At 39.9% G+C, this 16,641-nt stretch overlaps 1 protein-coding gene across 1 annotated transcript in view; it reads left to right on the top strand.

The window, feature by feature from the left end:
* The window catches only part of RPS6KA2 (ribosomal protein S6 kinase, 90kDa, polypeptide 2), a 90,361-nt gene that overhangs the window by 45,940 nt on the left and 27,780 nt on the right, over positions 1-16,641 (top strand). The window contains exons 12-14 of the mRNA XM_010145749.1: positions 4,708-4,772; positions 11,836-11,938; positions 15,437-15,567. Coding sequence (XP_010144051.1) covers positions 4,708-4,772; positions 11,836-11,938; positions 15,437-15,567 — 299 coding nt within the window. The remainder of the gene's footprint in view (positions 1-4,707; positions 4,773-11,835; positions 11,939-15,436; positions 15,568-16,641) is intronic.

The following is a 16,641-nucleotide window of genomic DNA, read 5'->3' as shown; positions in this document are numbered from 1 at the left end:
GAATGGGGACCCCGTTTGTCAACGCACTGCTGTGCCCCTCTCCTCCTGGGGAGACACCCACGTGGCCCACAGAGGGAATGATACCCTGTAGGCTTTACCTCTTGACCTAAAGGGAAGCTCTTGTAGTCTGATATGCCGTAGAGATGATAGTGGAAAAACACACTTTTTCAGCAGGTTTCAACTGCTCTCAAGCAATTTGCTTGCATTAGAGAAAATTAGAGTCTTTGGATTCCTAGGATTAATCTACCTTCAGAAAAATAAGATGATGCAGCAAATACAAATTTTCCCCAGTCCACCCCCCTATTCCTTTCTGCTGTTTCCTTCCTGTTTCCATCTCTTGGTTTTGTTCTGCTCTGCTCATTTTGTGGCTTCCCACAAGCTGCTATTCATCCAAAGTGGGGCTCCAGTGAAGTCAGTGGAAGTTTGGATCATTAATGGGAAAAAATACTAGAGTTGAAGAGGGAGATTCAGACAATGCAGAGAAGGAATTTAGTAATCCAGATTACTTTATTCTATTTTTAAGTCTGATGCCTGTATTAAAGCTTTAGAACAAATTTTTAGGTGGAAAGTCTTCCTTCCTTTGGCATCTCTTGTTATGGGCACTGCCTGGTCTCTTCTGAGCCTGTACACTCTGTTGTACACAGTCTGCACAGCACTGCTTTGGTAGCATTGCTCTGATTAAGTACAAAAAAATTCATTTTATGGATGATCATAATTTTAAATTCTTTAAAGAAAGTAACCGGAATATCCAGGCAAACAAGGAGTAAGCATCCTGGAAAGGAAATTGTACAAAGGAGGCATTATTCCTGGCATTGCCAGGATCTTAGGCAAAGGACTAGTTCTTACTTGCCCTAAGGCCTGGATCTGTTCAGGTAGGTAAATGAACGTAAAGAGCATTTCAGGAGGTGCCTACATTGCTGAGCAGTATAAAGGTTCCAGAGTCCTTATAACTGAGAAGCTTGGCCAAGAAAGTATAGGGTAAAAGCATATGCCAGTGGATTTGGAGTAAAAGCCAAAGAAATAATTGTTATTTCCTTAATCCCGTGTTCTCAAAGAAGAGACATCCTGCTTTGGCACATAGAAGACTTTGGGTTTCAGTTTTATATGATGAGTTTTAAAATACAAGTTTCACCTTTGTCTGAGTGACTGTACATCTTTCTTGTAAACCTTAAGAATGCATTTCAAAAATCTCACCTACCAAAAAGATTCTGAAGCTGGGGAGACACTAAAATTTTATTATCTGAAAATAAAAATCTGGAAACTCTGTCTGCTCATTTTGAATATCCAGATAGTCAACTTTCAAATTTCATAGGTCTCCCTTCCAACCCCCCCCCTTAGTATTTCAAGGCTCACGTTGTCCATAATGATTCAACAATCAAAACTAATTAAAAATAAAACATACTACTGTTACTTCATACTACACTTTTATTGCAGGCATAAAACAATCTCAGATAATCAAGTCCTCACTTATTAACATGAGGCTGCTTTTATATAAATCCTTGCACTCCATAACGTGTTTAAAAAGGCAATTTGATCTGAAAGCATTATTTATATTCTCAGACCTTGTGAGATTGAATGGCATGTAGGAATATTGGCAGGCAGTAGGTTTGATTACTCTGATCAATCCTTACAGATAGATTTCATTACTAAATTGAAATTAAAACGAAGTTATAAAAATCAGCCAGAAACCTAGAGGAAGGTGAAAGGTTTGCAGTCATGTGGTGTGCCATCACGTGCTGTACTTCAACAGTCTGCTAAATACCCATCTCTGTGCCACGAAATGTCCATGACCATGAAACAGGACTTTCCAGTTACTCCCATGCTTCCCTTTTCTCCATGAAAGCACATCTCTTTGCAGTACCACGATACATTTGCATATGGTAGACGAATGGCTGAAATGTGATGAGCAAATCCAGAGAGACTCCACCATAAACACCAGTGCCTAACCTCTTCCATGGACTTCTGCAGCAGTGTCAGAGTTGCCCCTCCAGGCTCCCAGAACTGTTCCTGGTTGACAAAGCTACCACTGGCTGTGGCCATAGCACACAGCCTGAGACTTGAGAACTGTGGGCTACGTCAGCAGGTCTCATGGCAGGGAAGATCAGGCAATAAAAACTGCAGGAAGTGCTGAATCTTCTCCATGGTGTAAAACCAGCTGCTGGGAATTGAAAGTCCTTCACTCTTTGCAAAATGAGGCTATTACTATCCTAAATATCTTTAATACATTAAAATAAACACAGTCAAGCCATGGGACTCATAGCAACGTATTCTCCCTGTGCCAGAGCTCTGAGGTGACCTGAAGTGGGAAATGCAAATTTTTCAAACAAATTCCTGTGTCAACTGCATGATGCATTCCTTACTGTACACTGCAGTCCTCCACTGATAGAAGTAGCCGCAGGTGGGCTTTTTTCTTAGTTCTGATTTCTGGGGTTCTGTGGAAAAAGAACAGTAGCAAAAAGTTTGGATTTCAAATGAATCATCTGAAAAGGTGGGTCATTCCCATCACACCATGACGTATCCATAAGCCTGCAAAAGAAGGAAAGGGGAAGCAATGGGGAAGGGACAGAACAGAGCAGACTGAATGCATCAGCACTTATCCTCAGTCTACAGAATGCTGCCAGTAGCTTACAATGTCTGTAGCCTTCATCCTAGTCCTTTGAAACCAGTTTGGCACATGGGTTTCATCCTGATGTAGTAAAGATCAGCTATGGCACATTACAAAGTTTCCAGTCACAACCACTGAATACAAGACATTTTTCACAGATATTTCTTTTCTGAAGAGTTGTTTAATGTAGTTCTCTTCAGAATAACTGTGCTGGTTTCATGTTTCTGTTGGCATTGCTAAAATCAGAATGAATCTGCCAGGAGAATCTAGTGCAAACTTTAGACTGTGCATTGAAAAAAATGCTGAGAAAGACACAGAACAAGTCTTATTACTATCTAAATCATAGTATTTTCTTGTTCATTGCCCAGGGGCCATAAACCACTGCCTAGGGAAGAGTAAAAATAGGCTAAGCATATGCGATACTTCACCCAAATTCCAGACTACACCTGCTTTAAGACCAAGCAAGGGGTTTCCTGAACTACTTCTTTGTTGATGAAGTAATCTCCAACAGATTTCATTTCAACATACCTTCCTGGTCTCCACCTGAACCCATATAAATATTTTGCACCCACATTATCTTTTCCAATGAATTCCATGTCACACCACAATCTTTTGACTGAGGAAACATCTCCAGGTTGTTCTGCAACTGAGTCCTGATAGTATCCTTTAATGACCTGTATTCTTGTACTGGAACAGATGTGGAAGAGTTAATACCTATTCCCTTGTTCCAAATAATCATGACATTTTAGATATCTGTCCTATACTCCCTCCCTCATCTGGTTTCAGGCTGAAAAGTCAGTTGTTCCATACCATTCCTTTTTGTCCTTCTCTGATTTTTCCTAGCCTTAAGACATACACCCTTTTATAGATAAGGGTGTCAACTACATTCCATACTCAAGTGTACGTGTACAACAGACTTATACAGTGACAATGTAATGATGATCTCCCTTTTGTCTTCTTTCCTCTTTCTAAGATTTGATTTCATGTTATGTTTCCCTAGAACTGGTCATAACAACCAAAGTCCTCACTCCTGAGGGGGGATGTTCACCTCCAAACACACAGTTTTGTATGATGGGCTAGGTTTGTTTATCCTCATGTGTGTCACTTGTATTTGCCTATACTGTAAGGTTACCAGAACGGGGAAGTAACCGGAAGTACATTGCTCTTGCGTTATTGTCCGGCAGACCTGACAGACAGTCCTGCGTCTTATATTCACATAAGTGTTTGCTTTTCATATCCATTTATCAGTGTATGTTAAGCAAGCTTTAGGAAGTCATTCCTGATCATTGCATTTTGGCAAACATCAGTAATGTCTTGTAGACAAGGAGAGCAGATGTCACATTTTATAAAAGCTTGAGTTGACAAGACCTGTTTAAAGCTGCTTGCAATGTTGATCTCCAGAAAGCACAAATACTGCATACATAAAGCTGGGTCATCTGAGGTGCTGAGTGCCTTTTGCAAGGTGCTTATGAATCCTAAGTCCTTTTGGGAATCAAGGATTCTCAGCATCCTTGTAAAGAAATGTTGGGTACCTTTCAGGAACTGATTCCAAAATTGCAATGCAAAGCTTTTGCTTCTAGATGTTATTTCTCTTACTGAAAAATTAAAGGTGCAATTAATAAAGTCAAATCAACTCCAGAACTCACAGGCTAAATCATCTCTTTAATTATTACTGAGTACCTGTTGTTTTTGCGGTGGTACTGAAGCAAATAAATTCAACTAAAGGAATGGAAAAGCAGCAGTAACCTTGCCATAATATCAGGACAACTTGGGGCCTCTCCTAGCCTCGCTGGTACGTGCACTCAGCTCCCACTGAAATCCTGTGTCGTGTCTGAAGCCTGAAGAGAGCAGCTATTCAGCCTTGGCATCAGCCTCAATTAGAGAAAAGTAAAAAACTCTCAGCCATCAGATTTCCATGAATGAAGTTCCCTTGTCTGTGTTACGGCAGTTGCACTGTTCAGGGTTTCTTGACTAGAAATGTTTAGATGGTGACTCCAACTTCGTCATAAGAAAAGAGGGGATGGGGGGGAAGGCTGGAGAAGAGATGTCATGCAGCACCCTTCTAAGTATGACTTCATTTGAATCTTTCCTTCTCTTCTCAGGTGCTGGATTCGATGGAGTGGAAGAAATTAAACGTCACCCTTTCTTTGTTACTATAGACTGGAACGTAAGTGGAGCAACATTTTTTTATTATTTTTCTTAGCTAATTTTTTGAAGACAAAATGCCATGCATAGAAAAAAGATGAAGTGAACTCTAACATAGAGAACTCAGAAGCCAGAGCCTTTTAAGTGTGTGCCTATGTCTCTTGCATACATATTTGTCAGTGTTAGGTTTACAGTTGGACTTGATGATCTTAGAGGTCTTTTCCAACCTAAATGATGCTACGATTTTATATATACATGTGTTCGCATATCCACAAATGAAAGAAATAGAAAGCTGCTTTCAGCATTGCCCGTTTTTTCTGTCTGTCTCTGGTTTGTGTGATGGTCTGGCTTGCCAGACTACCTGGGGCTATTTGCAGTGTTCTGCAGAATAATTTCCACATTCAGCTCTAATAAAAGTGATGCATTGATTATGGGAGCTGGACTGCAGTGAAGAAGAGAAGCTTTAAATGAAAGAATTCCTGTAATACTTCAATCACAGAAGAAAACAGAGACAAAGGACTGGGTTGGAAAGAGATACTCCAGAGGGAAGTGATCTGATGCTCCAGCTCCCTTCTGCTTTTATGTTTCATACTGAAATACTTGTTCTTTCTCACTGGGTCAGGCAAGCTGGACTTAAATCTTAGTTCTATTCTTTCCAGTATAAGGGACCTCCAGGAATTCTTTTCTCTCTTGGAATTTTTCGGAGCACTCCCATGTTTGCTCTTACACGTCTGCCAACAGTAGCTCCAAGGAGCTCCAGGACCTCCAGGTGCACCCTTTTCCCAAATACAGCATGGTGCTCCTGGGACTTGGCCAGGTATTGGTAGAGCTGGTACAGCAAGCCATACAGCATTATGCTGGGGAGAATCATAAATCTTCCAACAGAATAAATTGTTAAACCCTTCTTGTCACCTTTGGCCTAAATGACTGTAAGACATGATCTGGCCCTTCACTATATCGCTATGGGGGCTACAGAAAAGAATAACATAGACGGATTTTCAGAAGAGTGATTTTTCCCTCACTGAGTATACAAGTCAATCAGACAGAACAGGAAACAGCAACTCCTTTTACAAGTGATTGATGTTTTATTGAGATGAGTCATTAATTTAACATCAGCACTCAAAATTGGAAGAGCAAACATTTGATCAAATTAAACATGGTTCAAATAAGACATCGGACATGATTAACAGAATGGTAAACAAGGATTTATTTTATTGATATCAGCTACAGCTTATAAGGCTGGTAGCAGAGATTAGGTAAATATTTGATTTAGACTTGCAACATGTTAAATGTTCTCATATTTTTAGCAACATGTTTGTTCAAATTGACTTATCTTTAGACAAACCTAGAGTCAAACACTTTACATTCTTGATCTGGACCTCTACCAGTGCATGAGAGCTCTGGTTTGCCACTTACTCTAGAATTTTCTAGTTTAATTTCATCTAAACTGTGTTGTGGTATTGTTATACCTCTTTAATATTTGATCTGAATTCACTCATGAATCAACAGGGCGCATCGATGCAGTTCTCACTATAAAATCTCATAAAATAGCATGGCCAGAGTCATTCTCAAACCACTGCCCAGGGCTTTACAGTAAAGCCAATTCCTCTGTGAAAGCACATTTTGTGGTGCCCAAGTGGTCTTTGAAAGGCCCACAGAATGTTTTATTTTGGAAAAACACATTAATCTAATTTGAATTGCATGTTAAAGAGTTTGCATGACTCATAAGCATGTTTCAAGATTATCAGTGGAAGTGGAGTTTCAGATTTTCCTCTATGGATCAGATGACTTTTAGTCCCATAATACATGTTCTGGAGTCTAGATTCTCTTTCCTCTTCACCTTCTTATGAATCATGAGATCCTGTATAAAGACTTTACATTTATGAAAAAATTAAGTGAAAACTGAGAATAGAGAATCCTGAAGAGCTGTCTTCTTTATTACTATTATTATTTTCTGTATTCCTCTGATATCTCCACAATCCTCAGCTTTGCAATCAAAATACAGGTCAGGTGCATATGTCTTTGTGTTATATGGGGCACTGGAGCAGAGAGAGAGCTTCTCCTGTGTTTGCTAATGGAGCAGCTCAGTACTTCACGGAGAAATGAGGCTCTGCATCTTGGAAGGGTTTTCAGCAAAGTCCATTCTGGACTGTGAGATTCCTTGAGACCACCTTCTCTCATGATGATTGGTGATTATTTCAAACTTAGTTCTTTAGGGAACAATTTCATGCCTAAATAAATTGTACAGTCCTCCATCATTTGAAAAACTTCTTAAGAATGGGTTAGGGAAGTATCTACCAAGAAGAGGCTAGGTATGCTTGAACATGACAGAGCTAGAGAGAGAATTGGATTTAATTGCCCTTTGATGTTTTATCTAGCCCTCTAACTTTGCTGTAAATTGTAGCTGTAAATATCCATATTAACCCAACACCATTAGTGCTTATTGCACTCTCTTGGAGACAGAGGGTTCATTATTACACAGAGCAGCTATCATCTTTGTAGTATATTTGCTCATTTAATCCTAATTTTACTATCACTCATGGAGATCTTGGAAGGCCTATCCATCTACAGCAGCAGTATTGTACGCGTTTCAGAGCAGCGTGAGCCAGTCTGGCCCTGAGATGAAGCCAGCACTTTGCCTTACGATGCTCATCCATTATTATTATTACTGTTTCTTCTTTTCACGTCATGCCTAAAGAACTTCTGGCTTTTAATTGAAAATCAGAAATGAAATCCCTTTTTGCAGACTGCAGAGGAATGGGCTATAAACAGCAGTTTTTGTTTAGATGTCAGGGTAAATTGGAACTAGAGCAAATGACATGCTAGAAAATGAACTGTCAAATACACCCAAAATTTGGAAGGAGTGGGAAGTGGACTCAAGTTTTATTAAACTGAAAACATGGATTATTTAACTGAAGGTTTTACCATAGGCAAAAATTGATCCCAAGGTCTGAATTCTGCCAGTTTTCTATCATTTGCAGGCAACAGCATCGAGTCATTAATCTAGGAGAGGACAAGCGTTGTAGAAGGTAGTTCATCCTTTTCTCTGCTTATTGGATTTTCCATGACAGGTATATGTATCAAGGGAGTTTATTTTCACACTACAAGTGCGTCACTGTGGAGGGTAGCATCTTTCTATTTCTACAAGGTGCCTAAGGAATAATTCAATTCATCAAAGAAACTCAGTTGAAAAAAATGACTGAATAGTTTTTGATTAAATTAAACCATTTTCTTTTTCTTGAAATTTGATAGGCACATGAACATGGCATTTACATCTCTGGGGTTTTTTAGGAATGAATTTTTTTTTAAAGATGATGACAAATTAGCTGCTTATTAATAAAAGAGACAAATGAATGGTGCTGCATTTTGTTACCAGTCTCTCTGGTGCATTACTTGAGTCTCAGCTGACGAGGTGTTCAGATGAAGCTCATATCAGGAATCTGGCAACATACTTTAAGAAAGGGCCCCCGGGACCTGGGGGAAAATTAGTTATTTCAAAAGAAAGTTTTTGTCCCAGTCAGAAAGGAAGTTAATAGAAGCTCATTGTTTCTCAAACTGCTGTAGAACTGTGCTCTGGTTAATGCATAGGTACTTACTAATCTGAAGGTACTCTTTTCAAAGCCTGTGAAATATGCACTCCCTCCACACAGCCTCTGGACCTGACAGCCATGTGTGATGCACAGTGATTCATTTTTCTGTGTTAAGTCAATGCTGTGGCTAGTTCAAAAAAATGGAGGTGGGATGTGGGGGGTTATTCTTTACTGGGAAAGAGAAATTACATTATCAGTAAAACATAAAGGGCTAAGGAATATATTTCCCCTTTATGGGTGTAGAAATTATGTGAAAGAAAAAGAAAATCTTCAGCTTCTTAGACTCGTGCAAAAACCCACACATATAATGATCTCAAGTACCCAACCTGAAAATTAAATGCTCCAGTTAGCACTAACATATCCAAAGTCTCTTTTGAATGCCTAATAAGATGCCCCAAAATAATAATTTGGATATGCAGACTGGGACAACTGGGACCCTGTTCCCATTAAAACAGGTGGTGGAACTCCCAGTGACTTCTGCATACACAGTCAGGACCACCATGACTTGGGATGTGGGTAACTGTTTAAACTTCACCAGAAGTTACATAAGAGCCTGATAGAAGATGTCAAAGACAAGATTTGAAACTTAACTTATGTCATTTGTCATTCTGGTTGGTTTCTGTTGGAAGATGATTTTGGGACCACAGTAAGAGATAATAGTTTAATACATTTCACCTAAAATTAGAAATATTTTTGGAAAATCCAGAAGGATCTCGAATCCTCCAGGACGTTTGTTCTCCGTGTGTGTAGAAAACAATGTGTGTAATTATTACTGTTTTCTTAGATCAGCTTGTGTCACCTTGTGTTTTGCAGTCTACAGGATGCAGGTTTTTAAAGAAGAAGTTATTTGCCCTCGCTAAGCTTTCATGTTTAACTGTGTTGGGCTGCCCTGTGGTTCAGTGTGCTTCAGCTTATTGGGTTTGGTTGTAGTGGCTCACACAGAGAACTGGGGCCAGTGTGGGATGGGAAAGTCATCCCAAAAACCAAAGCACTGCTCTGCTTGGTTTTGTTCCTCAAAGATTTCATTTAATTACCTGATTCAAGAGCTTGGGGAAAAAAGTGTTTTAGGCAGTTTGCCTTCTGCTGTTCCTAATTGTCTAGTCAGAAACACCAGAAATATTTTTATCACAAGTGGAAGATGAAATGGAAACGGGAGTCATCTAGGTTGCTCTCAGGGGAGGTGCCTTTCACTTGAACAAGCAACTTCTTTGTTTCCATCTTCTCCCAGCAAGCAAATTTGTGATTACACATCTTTAGGTGGCATGTGACTCATGATGAATCTTAAATCCCTCCCTTGTAGTGGAGGATGTGGGTTAGGGATTCAAAATACAAATGTATCTCCAACAGCACTTAAGAAACTACAGATGGGGGGAGGAATTGAGAAGCCAGAGAGAATATGGTTACAATAATCAAAAGAAAGTACAGTTCCTGAGTCATGTACAACTCTAAAATATTTTTCCATTTCTGGACCTCACAGGATGAGAGGTGCACTTAAGGAAGAAGCATTTGCCTGTGGCTATATTGCTTTCTACAGTAGAAGGAACGCAGTTGTGAACTAAGACAAATCAAGGGAAGCCGGAAGCAAATAGCTTTGTCAAGGAGAAATCCTTGAACCAGAAAAACCTTCATAGGTGCTGAGTTCTCTTTTAAAGTTCTCTGCACACAAAAAATGATATATATTAATTACTAGGTTGATACTTCTCAGTTGATGAGTGACACTTCCTGCTTAAGATTGCAATTTGCTTTTAATTATTTGGAACACTGGCTTTCCATTGTGGCTCACAGCAATTATTCATCCCTTTTTTCTCTCAGAAGATATGGAGCACTTTTACGCAAGCAGGAACTTTTTATGGTGAAAGGGCCATTAATTATTGCAGAGTCATTTCCAGCTTCACTATTCCACTTTTTCAAGGAATCATAATTCAACCACAAACATATGCTTTATGCTAATGTTAATATTATGGTACAGAATGTCCTGCCTCAAGAACCTGTATTTATCTATGCAAAATCAAGTTCAAATTATGTTGACGTGTATGTACCTTAGGTTTGACCACATGCTTTATATTACAGAAGTTAATCAATCACAAACCCCACAGTTAAAAGGAATCTTCCTGCATGCAAAGAGCTGGACAAGCATGTATTAATCTTCATTAAATATTCTGAAAAATCAGTTCATTATGAAGTTGTTTTAAGACCTAACCTGAAGATACATATTACACACAGTCAAAAAACTGAACTCTGCAGCTCTTATCATGACTTGAAAGTTTGAATGAAAGGTTATGTTTATGATCAGATGTTAATTATTGGGCACTGTCTGTGGCAACTAGTTCGGTCCTTTGAAATCTGAGAACAAAACCATTTCGAGAAAGGGAATGCCATCTAACCACTGAAATGTGAAGCAGGGAGTCAAACTGGAGCTCTGTTCCCCATGCCACCATCTGCACGATGTTCAGTTTTGGTCATTTCAAGCAGAGGTGATGCAAAGATCACTGAAATCGATAGGACTCTTTCCTTTAACCTCTATAGGCCTTGGATCAGGTCCAGACATGCTGCACCTCAGTTTGTTCATCTCCCACAGTGTGTGTGCGCGCGCATGTTTATGAATGCTTGCAAAGGAGCACAGTGAAGCAATATCTTAAAGATCATTAAGCATGAGTAAAGAGGCCGCAAAGTCCCTGGTAATAAAGGCAGTGTGAGCCTGCATTTATGGTGACTATTACTTATGTGATCCCTTACATGCCCCCTCACTCTCCATCACTCACACACACCTAGCGGTGCTTACCTGTTATATACCTTCCCTTCTTCCTTATGTTTTTCCTTAATTTTGCTCCTCTGCTCAAGCCACATTTAGGCCTTCAACATGATTCTCCACCCATCCATATGCGTCCTTTCTAACATCTTTTGATGGGAATTTTGTCTAATCCTCAGCTGTGAGCCTCTCCTCTTTTACCAGATATGCCAAAAGAACAAGTGTCTTGTTTAGGTTGTGAGCAGCAGGCAGCCAGGCCTGTTACTTAGCTCAGTCTGTCAGGGTGCCAAACATATTGCTAGTTCTTGACAAATAATGAGTGCTAAACCAGTCACCACTTCCTAGTGATGCTTTGTGCTGATTGTCACTGCTGTGCTGCTGAAGTCACCCTTGCAGTTCCCTGATGTTACCATGGCACGTTTCAGTCCTGCCCTTAAGACCAGTAAATTTCCAGATGCCCCAGATGGAATATTGTGCCAGTCTATGGGCTAATTTTTTGCCAGAAACATCTGTGTTCATATTCTAAATTCCAGGAACTATAAAATATAAGGACCATCCAGGGCACAGGTTTTAAACTGACCAGTCAAGCAGGAGCCAGCGCTATGGTTATGTCATTCTTTCTTGTCAGCCCTGCAAGGATGTCACAGAGCTGAGAGAGGACACCCTAAACAAAGTGGCAGAGCCTATCTGCAGATGCTGAAGGTGTACAGATTGTTGTTGATAGTAATCTGTTCTTCTCCTTGTAGAAACTTTACAGGAAAGAAATCAAGCCTCCTTTCAAACCTGCAGTGGGTCGGCCAGAAGACACCTTTCATTTTGATCCAGAGTTCACATCTCGGACCCCCACAGGTTAGTAAGGTGGCACATGGGTAATGCATCTTCTCAGTCAGTAAATTCCTTCTTCCTTCCCCTCCCCATGCCAACAGGGACTAAAAGTCTGATCACCTGTGGGATTACTGGGTTTTGCAATCCAGCAGGAAGCAAAAACTATTTTGCATTTCCATGAAAAGAAGCTCATAAGCATTTCACCAACTTCACATTAATTTGTCTTCAGGAAGGATGGATTTCACATTTTGAATAGGAAAATTTACTATTGATTTACATCATTAGCCAAATTTAACTATTTTAACTTACCTAGGCTTCAAAGAACTTTGCATGTCTGAAAATAAGCGTATAATCACATACTCCATAGACATTTTCTTTAATTATGGAATTCCATAGACTATGGACTGTTGGAAGTTAATACATGGTTAACAGTAATGAAGACCAGTGGAGTTATGGAAACAGCAAATTTTGCCCACAATATTTAGCAAATCCTTGCAGTGAGAATGTTGTTCTTACAATTTCTATTTCCTAACAGGAATATCACATTTTGTGTAGTATATATGTGAAGGTGATTGCTGCACAAACCACCATCTTACCACTTTTCTAGTTGAAAGATATCAGTAATCTCAGAACGGTAATCCTAGTTATAATATTGTCTCATACTAGACATGGATAAGCTATATTACACTTCTGCCTGCAATATTCCTGTGTAAAGAAGTACCGATTCATACATTCTGTCATGTAAATAAGTAATTAGCTCTTTTTTGTAAAGGACTTTGAGTATGGTAAGCTCTGTAAATATCATATAGTACTGTTGTAATGACCAAGTATAATGTGTCAAGCTTCAACCCTCAAATTGCCAAAGAACTGTAGCAGTGAGAGCAAAAGACCTGAGATTTCATTATGGGAATTCCAGCTTTATAGCACATGAATCAGAGCTAAGATTTCCTGTACTTTTTGTTCAGGCTTATCATGACCTTCAGCCTTTATCTTAAAACTAGCTTAAACCTCTACTTAAACCGTGGCTCAAACCTCCTTTCATGACATATGAATCACAGAATCATTTTGGTTGGAAGAGACCTTCAAGATCATCGAGTCCAACCATACACCCCGCACTGCTGGGGTCCCTAGACCGTGTCCCTCAGCGCCACATCTACATGGCTTTTAAATACATCCAGGGATGGGGACTCCACCACCTCCCTGGGCAGCATGGTCCAGTGCTTGACAACCCTTTTGGTGAAGAAATTTTTCTTAATATCCTCCTTTCATGACATATGAATCACAGAATCATTTTGGTTGGAAGAGACCTTCAAGATCATCGAGTCCAACCATACACCCCGCACTGCTGGGGTCCCTAGACCGTGTCCCTCAGCGCCACATCTACATGGCTTTTAAATACATCCAGGGATGGGGACTCCACCACCTCCCTGGGCAGCCTGTTCCAATGCTTTACCACCCTTTTATATCACGTAGTGGTATCTACTCAAAATCTTTTATCTGTCTTTGTTCCTAGGGTTTTGATTTTTTTCCCCAAGTCTGTGCCAGCTTTTGCATGCTATATTACACTTTGATTATTTGAGTCCAACTAGAATATCCACCTGTCTCCAGTATACGTTAGTCATGTTCTGATAGTCCTACCCCACTGCATGGAAACAAATGATTTTTGGATATCAGATCCTTCCCACCTTTGGTTTTAGCTTTAATTCAGAATTCAGAGGAACTAGTTTCTCTTAAATATTGACGACTGCAGGTTAGTCTGATCTTGAGAGAAGAGCAGGCCGGTGCTGCCCTGGAAAGTCTCAGAGAACCACCGAGAGTTTGGATTGCTTTGGAAGTTCACACTTCATTGGCTGTACTGGCACGGAAACCCTTGTACTCCATGCATGGGCTGATGCCCTGGGTTACATTTTATACTCTACATGTTACTGCTGTTGCCCAATTCAGTTTGACATCCCACGTAAAACACTGACTTGGAAAGTTTGTCTGGGGGTGTTTATAACCAGGACTGGTTATAAACGGTGATTTGAACAAGGATCAGAGAAAGATCGTTCTGGTGATCCAACTTACTGGATTTCGGTCCACAACTGTTTGTACAATTGTACATGACGGGGCAGCATGCTGTAACCGGCAGGGGTGTCATAGGCTGGCTTTACTGCTGAGAAAAAATATGTAAAATTGCATCTGAAGTACCTAAATTTCCTCCTCTGCAAATAAGATAATAATGTTTGCTAACCCCAGGGAAGCATAATGAGGTAAATCGCTTAAGATTTATGAAGTCTTTGAAGATCATGTGTAGTTCGATGCTCCAGTGGGACAAAATATTATGACTTTCACAGGGAGAAAGATAACCATTATACAAGATGGGTATATGCAAGTGCATCTAATTTAGATATACAAAATGATTTGGGATTTATCAAGACTAAGAAAATTATTTAGTTTTCAAAGCTATCACATAATTAAACACAATTTTGCATTTAACACAGGTGGTTTAATGTTTAATTCATATGATGGGCATATCAGTGGTGAGCAACATTTAATATTGAATGCTAAATAATCAGGAGGTCTACAGTATTCAATAAAGAGATTGCCAGTAAATTATGAAAGGACAATTATTTTTAAATAGAGATGACTTAGCACTTATGTTTTAGAACAGGATCACAGCTTTTCTGAAGTTCAGCAGTGTTCAGATTTGAATTATTGTTGTTCCTTTTTTAAAACAAACATTATTTCTTATTAAGTAATCCCTCTGAAAGAGGGATTAGATTAGATATTAGGAAGAAATTATTTACTGTGAGGGTGGTGAGACACTAGAAGAGGTTGTCCACAAGCTGTGGACGTTCAAGACCAGGTTGGATGGGGCTTTGAGCAACCTGGTCTAGAGGAAGGTGTCCCTGCCCATGGCAGGTGAGTTGGAACTAGATGATCTTTACGGTCCCTTCCAAGCAAAAACATTCTATGATTCTTGGAATACCTCTCTTGTATATATGCCATTGTAAGAAGTACCCAGTGATGTTGGGTGGTGTGATTCGTCCATGTATTTGCAAGGAGAGTGACCACCAGTACACTGAGATAAACAAATGGCCCATGTCATTTTACTAAAAGACAAGCTCCTCCATGTACCTTGCGGTGATGTCTGACCTTGCCATACTGATTTCTGACTCCTGTCAAAGCTGAGCCAGCTTTGTAATGAGATGTAGAATTAGCTGCAGTCTCAGTTTTCTTTATTTCTGAGCAGATAATTTGTTTTTACCATATTCTGGCTTCAGATCCTCTGTTCACTTGACCAGTAGATTTACACAGGGAGTTTCCACACAAGGAAATATATTTGCACATATTTTCAGGAACTTAGGCAATACTTAGTCTTCCACGCCATTGATATGGAGGTGAATTCCATTCACGTGTGTCTGTGAGCTTAGTAGGATCTGCTGTTGCCTGGAAGGGGTGATTTTTCTGTTGCAGTTGCTGTGCTGTTTCTTTCTGATCTTTTGTGCGGGTCATGAGGCCATTTTCTTCCTTCTACAGATTCCCCAGGTGTTCCTCCAAGTGCCAATGCTCATAATCTTTTCAGAGGGTTCAGCTTCATTGCCTCTAACTTGGTGCAGGAGCCTGCACAGCAAGATGTGCACAAAATCACCGTTCACCCAATTGTGCAGGTACTGATGCTGATGATACACTTCACATTTGATGGGCAGATACGCATGCGCATGGTGTATTTAAACGGCCTCACCATTCTCACTGGTATTTCACAGCTACCCAGTGCAGGTAGGAGGTGTTTACATGCAGCATGTAGGAGGTGGAAAATGAGATTCCTGTCGTTCCACCCCCCCCACCCCCACCCCCCGAAGACTTCTATCTTTAAGTTCCCATTCTCCAGAGCCTTTACAAAGGAAACAGGAACCAACACCTTATCACACCTGAAATGAAAAATATTTCTGAATACTTGAAACGTTATTCCAGTTGTGCATTCAGGGCAGGTAACAAAGTGTTTTTTTCTTCAGTGAATGCATGTCATTCTCAACAGTTTTGTCTTGGATTATACAATACAGTCTGTGCTGGCAAAAGGGCTCAATGAACTACTGCTGTAGGCTCCCACAGACACATGGCCCAAGCTCCTGGGTGTGAGAGGCCACTGTGTTCCCGTTGCTGTAGCACAAAAGCCTGGGTGTAGTCACATAACCCAAAGCTCCTGCCTGTGGTTTTCACAGGTTTTCATCCCTATTTTAATAATTTACAGTGGAATATGTCATGTTCTTATATATTCTCTTATGCAGCAGTAAGTGAAATGCTACCCAAGCGATTACATCCCGGAGATTTTTTATATATATATGTATATATATATATCTGTGGTTTTCTTTGTAAAAATGTATTGAATGTTAACACATGCATGTCTTATAATTTAGAATGCTCTGTGTGGACAGAGGATCCTAGAGGATTTTTAGAGCTGCTGGTCATTTCTTGAGTCCTGGGATGGTATTTGCAGCAAGATTTCAGACAGTGAAACAAAATCTAACGAAACCAAATAAGTTTATATTGTCAAGATAAGTGTGTTTGTCAAGGGATATGAGCCTAGAGTTTCCTGTGAATTTTTTTAACTGAACTTAGAAAAACTGCTAAGTACAGGAGAGCTCTTTGAAGGAGTTGCAATCAAACACTACTGTTATTAAGACAAAGCTAGTCCTTGCTTTTACATGCCCATGTCCTGATTGCCTTGTTTCTTTTGTCTTTCC

This window comes from Buceros rhinoceros, unplaced genomic scaffold (assembly GCF_000710305.1).
Source record: "Buceros rhinoceros silvestris isolate BGI_N320 unplaced genomic scaffold, ASM71030v1 scaffold6361, whole genome shotgun sequence".
NCBI lineage: Eukaryota > Metazoa > Chordata > Aves > Bucerotiformes > Bucerotidae > Buceros > Buceros rhinoceros.
The sequence above is the reverse complement of the archived record's forward strand: the minus strand, read 5'-3'. Positions and strand labels throughout refer to the sequence as shown.